The following is a 21637-nucleotide window of genomic DNA, read 5'->3' on the forward strand; positions in this document are numbered from 1 at the left end:
TATCTATCTATCTATCTATCTATCTATCTATCGGGTGATTGAATTATTCAATTAATTCAATAATTTAATACCACCATTGCTCCCACTACCTTCTCTTATCAATTTAACTTTACATTTCATTTAAAGAGTTGCTTTAATTTAGCAAATGACTCAAACCTCATCTCCCACTGAAACTGACACTATATGTGCAAAAGTATTTGCACCCCAAGTAACCAACAACGCTGCCATATGTGGTTGTTCCCCAAACTGTTGCCACACAGTTAGAAGCAAACAATGGTATAGGATGTCTTGTACAATTAAGATTTCTCTTCACTGGGAATAAGAGGTCCAAACTTGGTAGCTCAAGTGGTTAATGGAAAAAATGATCTCTGGGTTGTTGACTGGAAGATCGTGGTTCAAGTCCAAACACTGCCAAGCTGCCACCATTGGGCCCTTAAGCAAGGCCCCCAACCCACAAGGCTCCCGGGGGGCTGTATCATGGCTGACCCTGTGCTTTGACCCCAACCCCCAAAGATGGGCTATATACGAAGAAAGGATTTCACTGTAATGTATTTGTGACAAATAAAGACAACTTAACCCTGTTCTAGCATAATTCCCCTGTGAACAAAGCACAGAGCTCCATGGTGTGTTAAGGTTGGAGTGGAAGAACTTGAGTGTCCGGCACAGAGCCTTCTGACTCTGACTCAACCCCACTGAACACCTTCTGGGACTGCACCCCAGACCTCCTCACTATCATCAACATCAGTGTCTGATCTCACTAATGCTTTTGTGGATAAATATTAACAAATCCCACATCTTGTAGAAAGCATTCTCAGGTCAGTGGAGCTTATTATAACAGCAAAGAGGGGAATAAATCTGGACTGGTATGGTCAAAAAAGCATATATGGCTGTGATAGTCAGGACTCCATAAACATTTGCTCATATAATAAACCCCAGCTATGTACTGGTCGTGTGAATATTATAACGTCAAAGGTTGCAACATGAATGATGTGGATTATTGAACCCAATCTGGCAACCTTGCCATAATCAGTCGTGCGGCTCATAGTGTGTTAGTTTCTTTCTCTAGTTAAATGTCTCCACAATAAAACGTTCTCAGTTCAGTATGTCCTAAAAGGCCTTGCGTGACGGATGATATTAGCATGGAATAAAACAAATGCATGCACAAATAAGAAGGTTTTAGCTTTTGCTAGGTTGCCAGGTGTATTGGCTGGTGGTTAGCTTGGTGGCTAAGCTACAAATATGTCAGCCTTTGTTAGCTAGCCGGCTAATTTCCGTGGATTGTGGCCATAAGGAGCTTTTTAAAGTTCGTTTTCTTGACGTTTTCGTCCGGACATTTTTTTCATTTGTGTCGTTACTAATATTCGCGCGGCATTTTTTCCTGAATGTGTGCAGTTTAAACAATGAGGAACAAAGATGAACCCGAAATTCTTGCGGATGGTACCGGTAGGTAGACCCTGGCCCTATCCCAAATGGAGCGCGAATGTCTGTATAAGTGTACTACAAAGGGAACAACCTAACGGGCGCGTGCGCTCTATGTAGTGCTCTAGAGTTTTAATGAGGAGTAAATTGGGATACAGCCCCTGGCTCAATCCCAGCTAACTGTCTGGAAGAGGTCTTTTTTGCAGGTTTATGTAAAAGGACGTTTTTTCATGTTGATTTATACTTATATTAGTGTTTAGTTTATTATAACTTTGGGAATTATATTCTAAATTATTATATTTCTGTAAAGCTGCTTTGAATAAATCTGAATTGAATAATATACAATTTAATAAAATCAGGTGGTGATGGAGGGTATGTTCGATTTTTTGTGTGTGTTTGATAATGGTAATAAAAACGTTTATTCTTTATTAAGTAAAATAAAATAAAATTAATCCAGTTCAAAGATCATCAAAAGCCTCACCTCATCCAGTTATCATCGTCCAGTGATATTTTTTAATTTTTGATAAATTTTGATGTAAATTTGACTGTAAGCTAATACACGATTTCCACATATGCCCGAAATGAAAATCTTATTTTATTTCAGACAACACAGTACCGGAAACTCCTGAGGCCAAGCGTCCATCTAAACCCAGTCCTGTCAAAGCCCCCGATTCTGTCCCGGTGGACTCGTCCTCTGACTCAGAAGTGGAGATATCAGGGAGCTCTATGATCTCACTGGGGTAAGATGGTGAATTAAAGTCAACACTTTTGAAATTTTGTCACATCTACGTATGACCTACAGCCGTTGTGGTGTTCACCAGGCCGGGAAAGACTACTGCGACCTCGACCTTGACTCTGGACATGATCTTCTCCAATGAAGAGGACGTGGTGAAGATGAAGACGTCGCAACAGGACGGACAGGAACGACAGATGGTACAGATCCAGAGCGAGATTCAAAATGTTTTTCTTTATTTCAACATGATTACACTATATTGGCAAAAGCTTTAGGACACCGCTCCAAATCACTCAATTCAGGGGTTGGACTCAGACCCTTTGTTCCAGTGAAAGGAACTCTTAATGCTTCAGCTTCATACCAAGACATTTTGAACAATTTCATTCTCCCAACTTTGTGGGAACAGTTTGGAGATGACCCCTTCCTGTTCCAACACGACTGCACACCAGTGCACAAAGCAGTGAATTAGAGCGGAGACTGTGAGCCATTCCAAAACTGAGACGTCTGCCTTTACATGCACATGAATGTAATATGGAGTTGTCCCGCCCATTGCAGCTATAACAGCTTCAACTCTTCTGGGAAGGCTTTCCACAAGGTTTAGGAGTGTGTTTATGGGAATTTTTGACCATTCCTCTATAAGCGCATTTGTGAGGTCAGGCACTGATGCTGGACGAGAAGGTCTGGCTCGCAGTCTTTGATCTAATTCATCCCAAAGGTGTTGAAGTCAAGTTCCTCCACACCAAACTCGCTCATCCATGTCTTTATGGACCTTGCATTGTGCACTGGTGTGCAGTCATGTTGGAACAGGAAGGGGTCATCCCCAAACTGTTCCCACAAGCATGAAATTGTCCAAAATATGTTGGTATGAAGCTGAAGCATTAAGAGTTCCTTTCACTGGAACTAAGGGGCCGAGCCCAACCCCTGAAAAACAACACCTGAATTCAGTGATTTGGAGCGGTGTCCCAAAACGTTTGGCAATCTAGTGTAAGTGTGACAGTCTTTTTGTGAACATTTGTGTCTGTTAATGGTGTTGTTCTTGTTCTTGTTCTTTCAGGAGACCAAACAGGAACATCCTTCGTCCTTAAAGACATCTGGAAACGGAGGTGATGATTCATTCACTCAGTTGCTCATACATTGTGTGCTGCTTGTTTCCCTTCTTGATATTGTCCAGATGCTGAACTGTGATTAGTTAGAAGTGGTGTTTAACATCTCGAGCATCGTCTCAGTGACGTTAATGGATTGGCTTCAAGGATGTGAACTGACAAGTTTGTTTTTACCCTCTCTCTCTCTCTCTCTCTCTCTCTCTCTTTCTCAGATCCAGTGTGTAAAAGAAGGCAGGAGGAGATGTGTGACGATTCCTCAGAGAGCAACAAGAGCAGCAAGAAGAGGCGTGAGTCACTGGTGAGCTCACTTAACGCTACTGTGTTGTCTTTACATACACCTCAGAGGCTCTCACTGCTAAATCAGAGCTCTGGAGAACCCCAGACTGAACGCATTAGGGTCATACCCTGTCAATTCAGACAGTGCTGTTGCTGCAAATCTCCGATTTTGTCCCAACACCCATAAAAAACGTCTTCTTCAGGAAGCTATGCTTAGTTTTTGATCTAATATCTCCATAAATATTACATCGAGCCACGTGAAATTTGGCAGACGTAAAGAGAGACTTATTTTCTATCTGTCGAAATGCTTCGATCGTACCACAGAGGGCCTTTATTTACCTTATGGGCGCCTCAAAATGGTGGAAAGTGTGACATTTCCCTACGTGAGACATCAACAAAATTCAGATTACATATACAAGCACTATTTCGACGTGTTAATGATTGACTTATTAGTAGAATCATGAAAATTTGTCTGAAATATCTTTCATAGCTGAAAGTTAGGCTGTGTTCCAGGTTTTATCTTCATGTCTACCAAATGTCATATGGCCTGGAAAAATATTTCCCGAGAAATCCTAAACGTGGCTTCCGTAGAACTGGGGCTATTTTCACGCCTCGCTAGCTTCCATTTTTTAAAGCCACTAGTATTTCAGTCTGAACCTGTGATTCAATTTCATGACTACAGAGCGTTCTCCGTCCCCATGTCTTATCATGTCACGGTGGACTTCCTGATCAGATAAATTGCGAGTGCTCCACTACAAAGCTGCTAATGTGAAAATCGCATTAAAAAATACAGCTCAAGGACAGAAACATTATTGCTTTTCCGTCATGTCAGCTCTTGGCTTAACGGTTAATCTTTTCCCCCTCGCGGTGATGGACGGCTGCCTGGTCGGCTTATTTGTTACTTGTCATTCTGAGTACCCTGGAGACGCTGTGTGGGTGTGTTTTCGGTTGCCCAGCTATGGGAACGATGGGATTGAGACAGAATTTATAAACTTGCTTTTCTCTCTTACTCACAGCGTGCTTTTTAATGCGAGTGCAAAAGTTTGTACACCCTTATGCTTTAAAGTGTCATTTGCAACCAATTAACACACAAACACTGTATTTATTAAATCTGATATCTTACACTCACCATACTAGTCACTGTTTTGATGAGGTAATCAACACATTAGTTTTAACACTCGTATAACTAGTGGCTAGCTTGTGGCTGACGTTGCTGTGCTACGATTTCTGCCCAAAATGTTGCATGAAGTTCACGACAGTAGATCAGAACGAATAGCCACTTGGAGCCATGTGTGTGAAAGCACAGTTAAAGTAGGTATTTTTGAGCTTTACAAGCTCTGACAGAGCGAAAAGGCAAGCTTCCCTCCAGTCAAATGTGACATGGTGGGAAATGACTTTATTACAACTTGCAAATAACCACTTACGAGGTACCACGAATGCAGCATTAGAACAAAATGGAAGGGTGCTAAAAAAATTGAATTTAAATCAACAAGACATCTAGAGTGATTGTGATCTGCCACTTCAGTCCACGTTTTCTATCTCCTTAAAATTCTATCCGGCTTAAAATAGTGTTTGGTCTAGACGCTGTTGAAAAAATTTTTCACACCAAGGTCGCACTTCAACAGGAAGCTGCTTCTACTACCTCATAATAAATTGGCTAGCACCAGCACTGAAGACGTTTTAAAGTAATATGAGTCAATAGGAGTCAGGTTTGATCTTTCAGGCCGAACGGTATCATTAGTTAAATCGGTGTGTGCATTATAAGACAGTTTCCTTTACTTCCCACAGACTGACGATTCGGCCGATGAGGGACCCGAGCCCAGCTGGAGGGAGCAGGAGAGCATGGTGAAGAAGCTGCGGCGTAATTTCCCTCATCTCAACAAGGAGGTGAGTGACCGGTGTGTCTGGACGACTCAATTCTCCGAACTCACACGATTAATTATTCTCACCGTGGATCTGCTCAGCAGGTTTGAATTTGTGTGAATCTTCTGGGAAATGAGACTCTGTGTAGTGCTGTTTTTCACAATATAATATCGCAGTACAGTAATATTACTCTCGAGCTGTCTGAATATTGTGTTACGTCTCAGTGATTTTCTGACTCCACCGATGAATGATAATGATTCAGAATCATAAAGCGTTCTCTGGATTGTGTCTCTGGGAGAAAATATAAAGAGTGTAAAGTAGAACCTGATCATTTTTCCTCTGGACCTGCTGCTCCTAGTAGTCAGAGTGAATGAGGTGTGACCTCTGTATTACAGTCGTAGTGAAGGGGGTGTGGCCTCGGTACCAGAGTTGTAATGAAGAAGGTGTGGCCCCTTTATTAGAGTTGTAAGGAAGGGGGTGTTGCCCCTGTATTTGAGTCGTAGTGAAGGAGGTGTGGCCTTTGTATTACAGTTTTAATGAAGGGGATGTGCCCACTGTATTACAGTTAGAGTGACTGAGGTGTGACCTCTGTATTACAGTCGTAGTGAAGGAGGTGGGGCTTCATTATTACTGTCATAGTGAAGGAGGTGTGGCCTTAGTATTACAGTTGTAGTGAAGGGGTGTGACCTCAGTAGTACAGTCATAGTGAAGGAAGTGTGGCCTCAGTATTATAATCATAAGGATGGAGGTGTGGCCTCTGTATTACAGTCATAGTGATGGAGGTCAGGTGTGGCCTCTGTATTAGAGTTGTAGTGAAGGAGGTGTGGCCTCTGTATTACAGTTTTAGTGAAGGAGGTGTGGCCTCTGTATTACAGTTTTAGTGAAGGAGGTGTGGCTTAAGTATTAGAGTTGTAGTGAAGGAGGTGTGGCCTCTGTATTACAGTTTTAGTGAAGGAGGTGTGGCCTCTGTATTACAGTTTTAGTGAAGGAGGTGTGGCCTCTGTATTACAGTTTTAGTGAAGGAGGTGTGGCCTCTGTATTACAGTCTTAGTGAAGGGGGTGTGGCTTCAGTATTACAGTCTTATTAAAGGAGTTGTGGCTTCAGTAATACAATCATAGTGAAGGGGGTGTGGCCTTGGCATTGAAGTCGTAGTGAAGGGGGTGTGGCCTATTACAGTTGCAGTGAAGGAGGTGTGGCTTCTGTGTTACAGTCTTAATAAAGGAGTTGTGTCCTCATTTTTTGTTTAATAAAATTAAAACAAATACAATCACATAGTATTTTACTGATGTATCTTTCAGACATCTAATCCTCCCCCTAGCCTCTGTGCTTTTGACGCTTGAACTGTACTAATGTGTGTGTTATCAATGTGTTAAATGTGATATGTGTGCTGCTCGTTCCTGCAGGAGCTCAGGGACGTGCTTCATGAACACAGCTGGGTCATCGAGGACGCCCTGGAGGCACTGCGCATGTTCTCTGAACACGGTAAAGACTATCTGCTGCTTTCTTTCAGCCTGAAAGAGAAACGGTCTACATTATGAAGATCTGAGAGCGCATGGCGCTGTAATAACAGACACTTTTGAGCAACGTTTGCAGCGGCTGTAATTTGTATGTCGGGCCCGACTCGGCGTTCGTAAGCTCAGCTGTTCCCGCAGCACCTGCACTGCTGTTTCAGCATTTCCTGACAGGGACTTTAATAAAGCGTATTTCACCATAATAGGACGGAGGTGTTGAACCCGGTTGCTCTAAATTGGTTTTGCTCCAGCTCTCAGCACACCTGAGGCAGGTCATCAAGGGCCGTGCAGTTTTGATTAACCGACCAAGATTTGTTTGGTGCTGGAACAGCACAAAAAGGATGGCTTGGCTTCCTCCAGTACAGTGTGGAAGCGCTGTAGAGAAATTTACATTTACATTTATTCAGCCAGCAGATGCTTTTATCCAAAGTGACGTACAGGTTCAACAGAATGCAATCCCAGCCCAGTGCTGTTAAAGAAAATTACAAAGATAGTGTAGAAGATACTACAGAAGAAAAAAAGATATCTCTTTTTGTGCTATATAGACAGATTTTGATTGCACCATCTGCCATTTTTAGAGCGGGAATTGGCGGATATGCATTTTTTCACATTTAGAGATATCTTACCATAAAATTTTGTAGACAGTTTCCTTTACCGTGTGATAGTGAAGCAAAAACGGTGCAATCTGTCATAACGACTAAGCCGTAAAGACTCTGTCATAACGTAAACATTTTCACTACATACACAAAGTCCATTACCATGCAAAATCCAGAAAACTGATCTATATACAAAACGATATTGTGAATAAAAGACCTGGGATGAGCACAGGACAGTCTTTATGACTGCAATACTACAATAAATAAGTTGCTTTCACATCATAATTATCTCCTTGTTCTTTCTCTCAGTGGTGGAGTGCAGCACTGATGACTCTGACTTGGAACCCTCTCCATCGCCTGAACGCAAAAGCACAAACCCGACTCCAAACCCCAGCACGTCTGCAACAAAGCAGCTACCCCACAGACCCCTAAATGGAGATCGGGAGACACAGACGTTGAGGAGACGGCACGCGAGAGAAATCCAGAAGAAAGACAGCAGCTCAGAAGACAACGCAAGCGACTTCGAGGCGTCGCCCAGATCCTTAGACTTGGACTCCGATTCGGACGAGGCCAACGAGAAGCTTCCCAAGCTGAAGGCTCAGATCTTGGATTTCTTCCAGAAGGCCACGGCCGACGAGCTGACGCTGATCGCTGGCTGCTCTCTGAAGAAGGCTCAGAAAATCATCGAGCTGAGGCCGTATAAAAAGTGGAGCGATCTGGTGAGCGGCTCCTCTTTCTTTTCGCTCCCTTTTATCAGTTCATCTACCAGAACAATGAATAAAAGACAGCGGCTCGTTTAACCGAGCAGTTAACCATCTAGAGTTTATAGAGCGCTAGCATTTCATGTGAATGATGCAGAACATGCTATGCTATACGAATGCTTCCGTATTCGTTTTCCACAGGATGATGTCCTACACAGAGGTAACGGCCTCTCTGCAGAGCTGCTCACCGGGTGTCGGGAGGTCCTCAGGGAGCGAGAGGTGGTACAGGGGCTCATGGTCAAGTGCGAGGAAATTTCCAGAAAGATGGCTGAATTAGTGCAGAAGGGACTGGGATCTATGAGGCAGCCAGACATCCTTAACAGCATGTGTGTTTGCCTATTCGTTTTTGTTGCAGGACGATCATTTACTGCGTTGACTGTGTGTGTGTGTGTGTGTTCAGTAAAGCAGCCTTGTCTGTATTATACACATCCAGTGCATAAAATTTCTAAATAAAGCCTTAATCGAATTATGTCATAATTTTCTATGCTCTGTGTGTATGTTTGTGTGTGTGTGTGTGTGTTTCCAGGTTCAAGCTGAAACCGTACCAGTTGATTGGTCTTAGCTGGCTGACTCTGCTTCACAAGAACCAGCTGAGTGGGATCCTGGCAGATGAAATGGTGAAATCTCACACACACTCTTCTCACCATTCTAATTTATTCTCTCCGTCCATGTACAGTCATATAACGTAAAATCTGAGTGATAAAGAATTAAGTTTTTTTTTGTTCAGATAGACGATTATTTCACCAAAGTGTCTAACACCACCATGACAAAACAGCTGGAGTGTGATGCATTAAAAATACATATCAAATTTAAAAAAATGGCAGCACAAACCAGTTTCTTTTTCTAGTTGTTAAATAGAAGGAAAAAGGCTGATGTGTGCTGAGAAAGTTCCAGATCAATAAATAAAATGTTGATTTGCCTGAACCTACCGAAATTCAGTCATGCACATTTTGTTTTGCAGGGTTTGGGAAAAACCATCCAGGTTATCTCTTTTCTGGCGCATTTATATCAGGAGGGAAACAGAGGGCCGCATCTCATTACTGTGCCTTCCTCCACGCTCGGTGAGTGGAGCGACTAGCGCTAAGCATACCTCTGTAGCTTTCAGACGTTTGCGCTTTATCTGAATGTTTTCCTGTTTGCAGATAACTGGGTTCGAGAGCTGAACCTCTGGTGCCCGAGTTTAAAAGTGCTGGTTTACTACGGTAAGGTTTGTCGTGACATAATGGACGTGAATCTGTGAGCGGTCTAGTTGTCTAACCCACAGCGTCTGTCTAGGGTCTGTCGAGGAACGGAAGTGCATCCGCTACGAGATCCTGAACGAAGAAGTGGACTATAACATCATTGTCTCAACGTGAGTGTTGAAATCTGTATCTATCTGAGAAAATCTTTTGAATCGATGAATCCAAAGCCCCGCCCATGTGTCGCTATGTAGGTTAAAGTTTTGGAAAATGGAGAATAAGGTGAAGAAAATAATGAAAGGATCAGGAATAGGTTCATATAGAAGCTCCTAGCAATGACTTACATTAATAATGTTGAATTAATTCAGCAAACAGATGCTGTTATAAAAGAGCACCCTGCTAAAGTGCTTAAAGATAATGATGCGTAGCAGCAGACTCCAGTGCGGCGCTTGGGATCGATCTATCGACGGCTGTAAGATTGATCTGCAAGCATGTGTTTCAATAATCGCGCACATCAACGCAGGACCTCTAGCTGTGTGCTAAGAAGGAGTAATAACGCTCGAACACTAAAATGCCTGCTGAATCAGGATGAGGTAAAGTGAGCCCTTGGTGTGCATTATACCTGCTAATAAAGCGTGGGTGTTTCTCACAGTCTGCTCATTAGGATCCTCTTCATTTAAAGGTGAAGCTTTGGTTGTGTTTTTGTTTTCGGGTTCCAGATACAACCTGACCATTGGGAACTCCAGCGATCGGAGCTTGTTCCGTAAACTCAAGCTGGAATACGCAGTGTTTGACGAAGGTCACATGCTGAAGAACATGAGCTCGCTGCGCTATCGCCACCTCATGGGCATCAACGTAAGTGTAAAGGTTTGCCTGGAGGCATGGCCACTATGCCGGTTAGTCCAGAGCGTCTTTAAAAGTGTGTGTGTGTGTGTGTTCTCCACAGGCAAAATATCGGCTGCTGCTGACTGGAACGCCGCTGCAGAACAACCTGCTAGAGCTGATGTCTCTGCTTAACTTCATCATGCCCAACATGTTCTCCAGCAGCACCTCGCAGATCGCCAAGATGTTCTCCATGGTAGGAAACACACACTGAACATGTCCAAACTGTCTTAATCTGGCCTCTCCCTAACTTCGTCCAATATGAGACGTCTCTCTGATATACTCGTGCCTAATCCTGTCACTCCCAAAGAGAACCTCAACATCTTCAGCTCTGCTACCTCCAGCTCTGACTCCTGTCTCTTCCTCAGCGACACCGCCTCTAAACCATACAGCACGGCCACTGTCTTATACACCTTCCCCTTGATTCTCGCCGATATTTTTAACTACCATGAATGCTGTAAGAACCGAATAGTAAAGCTGGAGATCTCTGGAGAACCGCAGCCCTACCCTTACACAGCCTTCCTAATGCATCACACTTTAATGCAATTTCCACATCAGTGAGAAGCTAAACATAGACCATCCACAAATGTTTAAATAAATCTTAAGTTGCTCTTTTTCCACATAAGCAGATTTGCACTGAAGCTGTGCGCCTAATGTAAGCACCAAGTATTGGAATTCTAACACAAAAAAACCCAGGGTTTCTGCCTCGGAGCACATGCAGTTCTTCAGAGCCGGAACACGGTGGTTCACAACTCATTTATCAAACCCAACAACTGAATGCTGTAATGCCACGTAAGCCTCGTGTACAATCGCAGCTCGTGGACAGAATTGTACTACAAAAACTGGCCAGAAAATGATTCAGATATTAATATACTCTTCCACCACGAACTGAAATCTTTAAAGTAGACTCTCTCTATTTGCTCTGTTTTTTTGTTTAATACACTGCAGCTTGAACAGCTTAAGTAGCTTAACAATGTGGTTGGGAGTGATTATATGAAGATTTGGGCGTGTACTTTTTTCCTGTCGTCCTCAGCGCAAAATAGAGCATAAATTGTGTTGATTTATAAATCTGGGTAATGTTTTTCATGCTTCAGCACACCTGACCGATTCCCCAAAGACTTTAATTAAACAGGGAAAAGATGTACGCAGACATGTGGCTGTGCAGGATCAGGAATGGAAATGCAATACAACAGCAATGCTGATTTGAGCTTGTGTGTGTGTTTGTATGCATATGCATGTGTATGCAGAAATCCTCAGAGGAGCAGAGCAGCTTTGAGAAGGACCGTATTGCTCACGCCAAACTCATTATGAAACCCTTCATCCTGCGGCGTATCAAAAGCGAGGTACTGTGCAGCCCGCTATGTGCTTGTGAGCTAATGCTGTGTGTGAGAGATTATCTCTGATACACAATTCAGCTCATGTCAGTGTATGCGTGAAGCTTCATGGAGAGTAATTGACTAATCTTGTGTGTCTGCTGTTAATTATATTATTTTAGAATTCTTGAAGCTGATTGGTCAGAATGAGTCGATGAACGTTTAATAGCCACGGCTTCATTGGTTTAGCATGCTCTCATTTCTATAGCAACAACGTCTGCCATCATTAATCAGATAATCAGATAATCGAAGGATTTAAATAAATGTTTTGCGATTTAGCAAAGAAAAACTTTTTTGGAAGGAGTCTCCAGTGTCAGCACTTTTAACAGTCCGAGGTAAAACTGTAAAGCTTTTTCATTCTTAACCTAAATAGAGTGAAACTACTGAAAGACTATTAGAAGGACATCTGCTTACATCTGCTATAATATATGTGAGCTCAGGAACTAGCCTTGGACCATTCCACAACAAAATCAAATGTAACTCTAAATGGATAAAAATGACAGGTTCCTGATTTTCTGTAAAAAATTGAATCTTTGCCGTGTTGCTGAGGTACAGGAGGCTTAGTGAATGTCTCTGCTCTGTTCTGCTCTGCTCACCAGGTCCTGAAGCAGCTGCCTGCCAAGGAGGAGCAGATCGAGTTCTGTGCCATGAGCGAGAAACAACAGAAGCTTTATGACGCTCTGTTCAGCAAGCTAAAGAGCTCCGGCAACACAGAGAGTATGTTGGAGGAAGACGATGATGATGATGATGAAGAAAGGGAATTAGCTTCAGTTTCTACAAAATGTGCTGAAAAACATCAAGGATTTTTTTCCGAAAGCTGTATTTTCTTACAATGTTAACATTAAAAAAGATGCTTACGCAAGCTTTCCCTGTGATAAGCCCCGCCCATTTTACCTCAACTGGGAGGACGTCTGTATAGGTCTTAGATAAACACCAGATATTTACGCCTCGTACTTCACATTGTGCTCCTAAAATCATTACCCTCATTAGAAAAGAGCGAGGTTCTCTGGAGAGCTGGAGTTACCGGGGTTCTGCATATAATTGCTTTGTAATTTGTACCAATTTAAAAGGAAAAAAATAATAATGGGAAGGCTAAATCATCATCCTGACCACAGTAATTAATTAGAATTGAGGCAAAACCTACACAGTAAACATACTCCTCATTCTCTACATAAGTCTCTGTCTCTCATCCTCACCCAGAACGAGAACTGACCAATGTCATGATGCAGCTGAGGAAGATGGCCAATCACCCGCTCCTGCACCGGCAGTATTACACCAGCAGACGTCTCTCCGCCATGAGCAGACTCATGCTCAAGGTGCGCAGGTCTATCATTAATCCTAACCTGAGAATATCTCCAGGCCATGTAGCGGAAGATGATTACAGCCTTTCCATCCATCAGGTTTAATTTAAGCAGTATGCAGATCAGGGGACTGAGTTATTATACTCATTATATAACGTATATATATATATATATATATATATATATATATATATATATATATATATATATATATATATATAATATGAATGACCATATAAATCCTGTTTCAGATTTTCTGCTTGAAATAAACATAAAATACTGTAACAGACAATAGAGGAAGGTTTAATTAGACAAGCATGAGTTTGAAATTTGGGCAAAATACCTTTTACCTTTTAATTTTTGACTGAACTGAAAATATAAGTGAAAATATAACATATGTGATGTTACCAGTCTCTAATCAGTATACTTCAGATATATCCTGCTCCCTAAATCTATCTGGTGCTTTGTGGACACACAGGAGCCCAGTCACCGTGATTCGGACCCGGTTCTGATCGAGGAGGACATGGCGGTGATGTCAGACTTCGAGCTGCATCATCTGTGCCAGCAGTACCCTATGCTTCACGACCATCAGCTGAACACAGAGCAGCTGCTGGACTCGGGGAAGCTCCACCTTCTCACACATGTTCTGAAAGACCTCAAAGAACAGGTAGGAGTTTCCAGTGTGGTTGCTATCATTGTATGTAACTCAATCCCCAGTGTAAGATTTGAATCTGCCACCAAACCGCTTGTGTCCTCCTCAGGGTCACCGAGTGGCCCTCTTCAGCCAGTTCACCATGATGCTGGACATCCTAGAGGTGCTGCTCAAACACCACAAGCACAGGTACATCCGAATGGACGGTTCCACGCCAATGAGTGACAGGTGAGTCTCTTCACAAGCGCAATCACACAGCTCTATCAGAAGACATCCCAGGCTCACTGCTGCAATGTGTACTTCATATGAAATTTGCATTTTATAAAGGCTATTAAAAAAAGACCATCGATATCTGTGGCCCTCAGACCTTATAGTAAATGTCACAGCTGTGTCTCCTCTCCTTCTCCACAGCTATTTCTGGCCACACGTACATGATGACATTTACAACTATCTAGTTAAAAGGATGGCTCTGAATCGTGATTAGTAGTATCGGCAAAATTTTTCAGTAAGCACTTTATCCTGATCTGAGTGACAGTGGTGTGTAAGGTGTGTGTGAGGTGAGAATACACCCTGAATGGACAGTCCAGGCAGATCTCTCACAGACTTATAGCCAGTCCAGAGAACATGCAGGAAACCTACAGAGATAAAGAGAAACTCCTAATAGACTGTAACCCAAGCTCAGGATGAAGCTCAGGAGCACTGGAGCTTTCAGGTGGTGATGCTAGTTTACATTAGTCAACTAGTTTGCATTAGTAAACTATTTAGACATTAAACTGATGAGGAAAGCCGCTTGAGACCCGTGTGTGATGATTTAAATAGAGAGCTTCCTGTAAATATCAGCTACTCCTAGCTCGAAAAGCATTCGATACTTTAAGCAGACATTTAGACCCATCTCAAGATTCTTCTCCTCTGTCTACTATGACAGGATTGTGCTGATCGACCAGTTCAACACGGACCAGGACATCTTTGTGTTCCTGCTCTCCACCAGAGCTGGAGGACTCGGCATCAACCTGACCTCAGCTAACGTCGTCATCCTGCACGACATCGACTGCAACCCGTACAACGACAAGCAGGCAGAGGACCGGTGTCACCGTGTCGGACAAACCAGGTCAGAGCCTGTGATGAACGGTTCAGAGAATACTTAACATGATACCTACAATGGTTACATCTTAGGATAAAAGAGACGTTTAAACACTGAAAAGGAGCAAAATACTAACTACTGTATAAAGGCTACTAGGGGTTATTAGCCCTATTATTATAATATTATTAAGTCCTGTACATAATAATAGCTTACCTGTGTAATTAGCAATTTCATTATAAATAAGCGTTATAATCAGCGTTTTCTTTTTAACCTGACGCAGGAATGTTAAGGTGATCAAGCTGATAAGTAAAGACTCCATAGAGGACGCAATGCTCCGCATCGGTCAGAGGAAGCTGAAACTAGAGCAGGACATGACTGCCACTGAGGAAGGTGAGCTCACAGATTAATCTAATAAACACCAATACAGCATTATACTTTTATATGAAGGTGTTTATTTTTATATTTGAGTGCATATCGGAGGACAGCCTCTGATCGACCGGATACTGTTACAGTTTCATGAGTTTGTTTAACCGCGTAAATGCCCACGTGATTGACGTCCGGATTAACCTTCTACCTCCGTCCAGGTGACGAGGACACCATTCCGGATGACATGGCCTCCCTTCTGAAAGCTTCCTTGGGACTGTGAGATGCAGATGGAGAAGATTATTGTTTGTGAGCGTGTTCTGTTGCATTTTGACTGAAGTACTGTAACACAAAGATCCTGTGCACTGATCCTTTACGTTTATACTAGAGATCTGAGTTTACAAATGCACATGCTCTGGAAGACTCCAGCATTCTGCAGACAGTGCACCATGGTCTTTGGATCCGTTTCAGAATGTTATCAAGTATTGTACTGTTTTTATTTTCTGTGTTTGCCAAAACTTTAAGTATTAAAAAAGAGTAAAACCACAGTATGAATTTTTCACACTCATGTTTTGTATTACATTACTACTATAACTACTACTAATTATAATAATAGACATCATCATCATCATCTGTATGTGAAAGTGAAATATCAGGGAAAACAGGTTTTGAGTTGTATATCCAATCCCAAATGCAAGACGTATTTTTATACATATTTGCACTATGATTGTCCAGTGATTATTGCAGGAGTGTCCAGTCTTATCCAGTAAGGGCTGGTGTGGGAGTAAGTTTTCATTCCAACCATGCAGAAACATTTTGAAAGCCAAGGTCAACTGATTAAATGTGTGGAATCCGGTGTGGTTCCTGCTTGCACCCACGCCGGCCCTTTGCGGATAAGACTGGACACCACCGGATTAATTTATACTATCTGAATTCAGTTATAACGTTTATTATTGAGTTGTTAAGTAGTACAAAAGAAACACTAACAGTATTGCAGTAAAAACCTCAATCCTATATCAATACTGTATTCAATATGATCATAAATAAAAAATCAAATGCAAAACCCTGATCATAAGGTGAAAGTTTTTATAATTATTACAAAATATACCAAAAATAAAAAAATAAATAAAACATAAAGTCTCCCTAGTCTATGATAAGAGACAGCGTATACAGTGTGGCGAATGTGTCACCATCGATCACAAGTGCAACCTCAATTTTAACCATTATTTAAAATAAAACCTTTAAAGAATTAAACTGATTTTTTTTCTTTTAGCAGACATTAGTTATGTTTATTATAAACTATTTATTATAATAATTAATATTAAATATATCATAAATGGAGAACGCGTACTCGGCGTGACGAAAGTGCAATACCCAAACACATGCTAGGTCTTTGTGACTCATTTGAACGTTGGCGCGAGCCGAGTAAACAGATACAAGATACACGGATTAGAAAATAAAAGATTATTTATCATAACTGTCAGGTTTTATGTCCAGGAGTATTCTTAATAAACGTAAGTAATGTTTGTCGTTTCAATGATAACAGCGATTACATTGTTTAAAAAAAAAATTAAATATTCTCTGTAACCTTTAGTATTAGCCATGACAACATGCAGCTCGAGTATAGCTAGTGTTAGCTTTACAGTTTTTCTTCTGTTAGTAAATTAATATAAATTAGATTTTTGGTCAAGAAAAACAGTTGTGTGTGTTCAGTCAGGAAGTCGGTCACCGGTTAAGTGAAAAATAACAAACGGCATTATGTCCGGTATTGTGATAGAAAGCAACGAGTCATTTTTATCCGAAAGAGTCGACTCTTATAGGTGAGTCGAGCCGATTGAACCGACTCAGTGAAAAGAATCAGAATTGTTATCAATAATCTGATTGTTTGATGCTGCAGGTCTTTCTGGAATAAAAAAAAAATCATCACAATGTTTCTGCAAACTGCTTTTAAAGTCAAACGTCACGCATTTTTAATGTTTTGTAATTAACTAATGTCATATTACACCTACTATTTTAAAGTATTAATAGTTTAAACCCGCATAACATTATGACCACTGAGAGGTGAGGTGAATAACACTGATGATCTCCTCATCATGGCACCTCTTAGTGGGTGGGATATATTAGGTAGCAAGTGAACATTTTGTCCTCAATGTTGATGTGTTAGAAGCAGGAAAAATGGACAAGAGTAAGGATTTGAGCGAATTTGATGAAGGACCAAATTGTGATGGCTAGACCACTGGATCAGAGCATCTCCAAAAGTGCAGCTCTTGTGGGGTGTTCCCAGTCTGCAGTGGTCAGTATCTATCAAAAGTGGTACAAGGAAGGAACAGTGGTCACTGATGCACGTGGCCAAGGCTCATTGATGCACGTGGGAAGTGAAGGCCGGCCTGTGTGATCCGATCCAACAGACGAGCTACTGTTGCTCAAACTGCTCCAGAAGTTAATGCTGGTTCTGCTAGAAAGGGGTCAGAATACACAGTGCAGTACAGGTCAGGGCTGTTTTGGCAGCAAAAAGGAGGACCAACACAATATAGTCAGGTGGTCATAATGTTATGGCTGACTGGTGTATGTCTTTCTTTCTTTCTTTCTTTTTTACTTTCCTCAAGGTCTTAAAATGTCATACTTCATAAATTGTGGTAAATAAAGCATTCACTGGTATACAACATAATACATTAATAAAATAACAGGAGAATAGATTCAAGAGACATGTGTATTGAAGGAGACACCTACATGTGGGTTATGAGAAAAATTCTGTGCTTTAATAAGTCACTCTTCAGTGTTATATTGCTTTTCAGCACAATGAGTCACTGTGAGCTGGAAGAGGTGACGAAGCACATCAATGACAAGATTTCACTTGTCAAGAGACTCTTAGAGCTGCGAGCAGTAGGTATGGCTCATCATGCTTCTGACGGATTGGATAGCATAAATTTTTTGTCTTTTAATTTTGAAAAACTTACTGGCTTTTTTATTTTCTCAGCAAAAGATCCAGATAAGCGACCCTATCTGGTTAAAATCGAGCAGGATGTCAATGCTATAAACGGGCTTCTTGACCACTTCGAGAGATACGTCACTCAGCAGAAGGACCTGCTGAAGCATCTGCAGGTTTAATACTGTCACCGGTTACATCGTAATAATTTAAGAATTTCCACTTTCATCCAGCTTTGCCGTATATATTACCATGCCTGTGCTTTGTCGTTGCAGGATCTGGATATGTTCTTCCAGGAAGACAAGCAGAACGCACTCCACCTATTAAAGAACATCCCTTCACACATGCCTCGCAGAGGAGGACAGCCAACAGCTCAGTAAGATCACACACTCTTTAATGGGACGGCACATGTATCTGTATATGCTATAAGTTGATACTTACACCCATGTAGTCTACAGTATCATGAACGAATAATAGATGATTAAATAGTGGAATCTCAGTACAGGTCTATATGTTGTTTCACTCTTGCTTTCTCAGAGGAGGACAGACGGCGGCTCCCAGCAAGCAGGCGGAAGTGAATTCGGCCCCCCAGGAGCAAGAACAGTCCAAGAAGCCCCCACGGAGGCTGATTAAAGAGATGGAGTTCATCACGGTGCAGGAGTTCGACAACATCCCACAGTGAGTTTCACACGAGCGCCCTGAACTCACACTAACAAAAAACAGCAAGCTCGGGACCAGATTTAAATTCAGGACTAAATACATCCTGGCCTGAGTGTGTTTACCGCGATAAGAGCTCCAGGGACACACTCCCGAGTTTAAGTAGTAAATCAATACTAGAAAGTTTTTAAAAAATGTAATGAATCTTATTTGAGCTTAAAATGTCTCTAACAATGAGACAGCAAGTTTGTTTTATCGCAGACCAACTGTGCCAAAACAAATACAGAGAAGTGAAAATCCCATCAGAACGAGGAGTTTTTGTTTCCATGGTAACAATGAATTATGTGAGATATGACATGTGTAGCATCTTTATGTTTATCTCTGCCTCTGCAGTTCCATCTCTTATACAAAAATTAAATCTTGATTATTTTCTTTAAATCGACAGAAATAATATTTTTTTCTGTCTTAGTTTTAAGTGACACTTCTCTGACAACCCGTGACAGGTACATGAAGGGACGAGTGACCTACGACCAGCTGAACTCCGCTGTAAAAAACATCAACATGGCCGTCACTGAAAAGTATAAGATCCTTCAGCAGCCTGTTAAGAGCCTGAGTAACGCAGCCCGTAAACTTCACCAGCGCTTTAAAGACCAGGAGACCAAGGACACTAAAGGTACCCTTTTAATAATCACCTGAACCCCAAGACTAATGAGGGTCATTATATAAATCTAACACAGGTACAGTGGTCTGTATCACAGTGGTGTCAGGGGGGTCAGATCGGCCTGCTTGACCACCATGCGTTTTCATTTCCTGCGAAAGAAAAACTGTAGATGCGTGAAAGGGTGGAAGTGATCTCCTAACCAAGGTCATTAATTCTACTTGATGCCGTAACAAGCTGTAAGTGGTGATCTATCATGATTATTTTTTTCTTTTAATTTTTCCCTTTTTCTCTCTGTCAAGGTGATTTTTTGGTATAACAGCAGTGTGTTTATAATAATAATAATAAAATAATGATAATAATAATAATATAATAATAATAATAATACTTTGTAAATGTTGAACAATAAATCACAATGTAGGCTGATTGAAAGACATTTGAATTGATAGACATCTTGTCCACCCAAGTGTCGTCAGCTATCTTAAAATTTTATCCTAATACAGCGTCAGCACATGGTAGTCCCGCCCCTCCGTTCTTTCAGGTTGAATAAGTGCACTCATCTGGGTACTGATAGTGCACTCCTTCTTGTTGGAATTATTAGTGTGAACTCACTACTCACACTATTTATACTAGGAAATGGATAAAGGGATGTGATTTGGGACGTGCCATTAGTTACAGCTTTATACACTATATTGCCAAAAGTTTTGGGACACCCCTCCAAATCATTGAATTCAGGGGTTGGGCTCGGCCCCTTAGTTCCAGTGAAAGAAACACTTAATGCTTCAGTATACCAAGACATTTTGGACAATTTCATGAACAGTTTGGGGATGACCCCTTCCTGTTTCAATATTATTGCACACCAATGCACAAAGCAAGGTCTATAAAGACATGGATGAGTCCTGACCTCAACCTGATAGAACACCTTTGGGGTGAATTAGAGCGGAGACTGTGAGCCACACCTTCCCGTCCAACATCAGTGCCTGACCTCACAAATGCGCTTCTAGTGGAACGGTCAAAAATTCCCATAAACACACTCCTAAACCTTGTGCAACCTTCCCAGAAGAGTTGAAGCTGTTATAACTGCAAAGGGCGGGCCAACTCCATATTACATTCATGTGCATGTAAAGGCAGATGTCCCAAAACTTTTGGCAGTATAGTGTATCTCACTGTTGCAAAGTGTTCTCTGGGTGGGAGGGGGATACTCAATTTTATAAAGAACTGTATCATTCTTTACTCATCTGGCTTTTCTGTTCTTCCTCTCACTTGTCTTCCATCAGGTCAGTTCTTTGTGGTGGAGGAGGACCTGCGTGATCTGGCTCAGCTGAAGGTGGATAAGCGTTTTGTGGGAATGTTGAACATGCTGAGACACTGCCAGAGACTGAAGGAGCTGCGAGGAGGTGGTCTGACACGCTACATGCTGCTATGATCCTCCAGAAGTCAGAACACTGTCCTTGTTTCTGAGCTGTATCTATGAGAGGGGCGTACAGCGGTTTAGGGTCTACATGTGCAGAAACAACTGCTGCTGTTCGAGTTCTCCTAAGGCTCCTCAGATGAGCTCAAAATCAAGCTGAGCATCTTTAGAGCTCAGTCTAAGCTCCACCTGTAATAGCATTGTACACTTGTTCTGAAGTTGTCCTTCACATCACCACTGGTGTCTAAGTCCATCTATTTTTTCATGGTTTGTCTCATTTTAATGTATAAATTTGTAAATAAATGTATTAACACAAGTTTAACTTTTATTGTCTTTGTTTTTAGGAAAGGGCTATCTGCTTTACATGAGTTTCAAATGAAAGACTGGAGTCAATAATCACGCCGAGGTCTTTTAGAGCAGCATGTGATGCAACTGCAGCATGTGAAAGGGGCCAGAATACACAGTGCAGGTCAGGTCAGGGCTGTTTTGGCAGCAGAAAGGTTTTAGGCAGTATTAGGCAGGTGGTCATAATGTTATGCCTGATCAGTGTGTATGTGTGTGTGTGTGTGTGTGTGTATATATATATATATATATATATATATATATATATATATATATATATATATATATATATATATATAAATTGTGTGATTCCCGGAATATAAATGACATCCCTGCCTCTGTCTGTTAAACACAGAATCATGTAAATAAATGTATCTGCGAGAGTTAGTTCATTTGATGCGTTAAATACAGTACCTCTAACCTCCGATCCATAATAAATTCTTTAATAATAAGCACTTGAAAATAGATGTGAATATTTAACAGCCCTAGTTTTTGATCAAAGGTGCTGGCTGTGCAGTCAGAATAATCACATTTTATTTTAATCAAGTTA

The 21637-nt window shown here is 41.5% G+C and overlaps 2 protein-coding genes across 2 annotated transcripts; both read left to right on the top strand.

Moving 5' to 3' along the window:
• The first annotated feature begins 1015 nt into the window (after positions 1-1015).
• On the top strand, positions 1016-15641 carry smarcad1b (SWI/SNF-related, matrix-associated actin-dependent regulator of chromatin, subfamily a, containing DEAD/H box 1 b). The gene is made up of 23 exons (XM_058412766.1): positions 1016-1443; positions 2024-2159; positions 2241-2352; positions 3207-3255; positions 3468-3553; positions 5320-5418; positions 6799-6877; positions 7812-8221; positions 8405-8589; positions 8790-8880; positions 9225-9324; positions 9406-9465; positions 9539-9614; positions 10161-10296; positions 10388-10519; positions 11571-11666; positions 12296-12413; positions 12897-13012; positions 13476-13664; positions 13759-13877; positions 14575-14757; positions 15011-15120; positions 15315-15641. The coding sequence occupies exons 1-23, from the start codon at positions 1401-1403 to the stop codon at positions 15374-15376; spliced, it is 2787 nt and encodes a 928-aa protein (XP_058268749.1). The 5' UTR covers positions 1016-1400; the 3' UTR covers positions 15377-15641.
• Positions 15642-16476: 835 nt separating this feature from the next.
• On the top strand, positions 16477-21055 carry ska1 (spindle and kinetochore associated complex subunit 1). The gene is made up of 7 exons (XM_058411242.1): positions 16477-16607; positions 17889-17980; positions 18071-18195; positions 18295-18395; positions 18557-18697; positions 19180-19349; positions 20612-21055. The coding sequence occupies exons 2-7, from the start codon at positions 17893-17895 to the stop codon at positions 20758-20760; spliced, it is 774 nt and encodes a 257-aa protein (XP_058267225.1). The 5' UTR covers positions 16477-16607; positions 17889-17892; the 3' UTR covers positions 20761-21055.
• The last annotated feature ends 582 nt before the right edge of the window (positions 21056-21637 follow it).

Source organism: Hemibagrus wyckioides, linkage group LG16, assembly GCF_019097595.1.
Source record: "Hemibagrus wyckioides isolate EC202008001 linkage group LG16, SWU_Hwy_1.0, whole genome shotgun sequence".
Taxonomy (NCBI): domain Eukaryota; kingdom Metazoa; phylum Chordata; class Actinopteri; order Siluriformes; family Bagridae; genus Hemibagrus; species Hemibagrus wyckioides.

Excerpts from the sequence above, each read along its gene's own strand:
- smarcad1b (XM_058412766.1), top strand. The coding sequence starts at position 1,401 with ATGAGGAACAAAGATGAACCCGAAATTCTTGCGGATGGTACCG. Across the intron at positions 1,444-2,023 it reads AATTCTTGCGGATGGTACCG|ACAACACAGTACCGGAAACT; the intron begins GTAGGTAGACCC and ends ATTTTATTTCAG. Across the intron at positions 8,590-8,789 it reads CCAGACATCCTTAACAGCAT|GTTCAAGCTGAAACCGTACC; the intron begins GTGTGTTTGCCT and ends GTGTGTTTCCAG.
- ska1 (XM_058411242.1), top strand. The coding sequence starts at position 17,893 with ATGAGTCACTGTGAGCTGGAAGAGGTGACGAAGCACATCAATGACAAG. Across the intron at positions 18,396-18,556 it reads GGAGGACAGCCAACAGCTCA|AGGAGGACAGACGGCGGCTC; the intron begins GTAAGATCACAC and ends TTGCTTTCTCAG. Across the intron at positions 19,350-20,611 it reads GGAGACCAAGGACACTAAAG|GTCAGTTCTTTGTGGTGGAG; the intron begins GTACCCTTTTAA and ends GTCTTCCATCAG.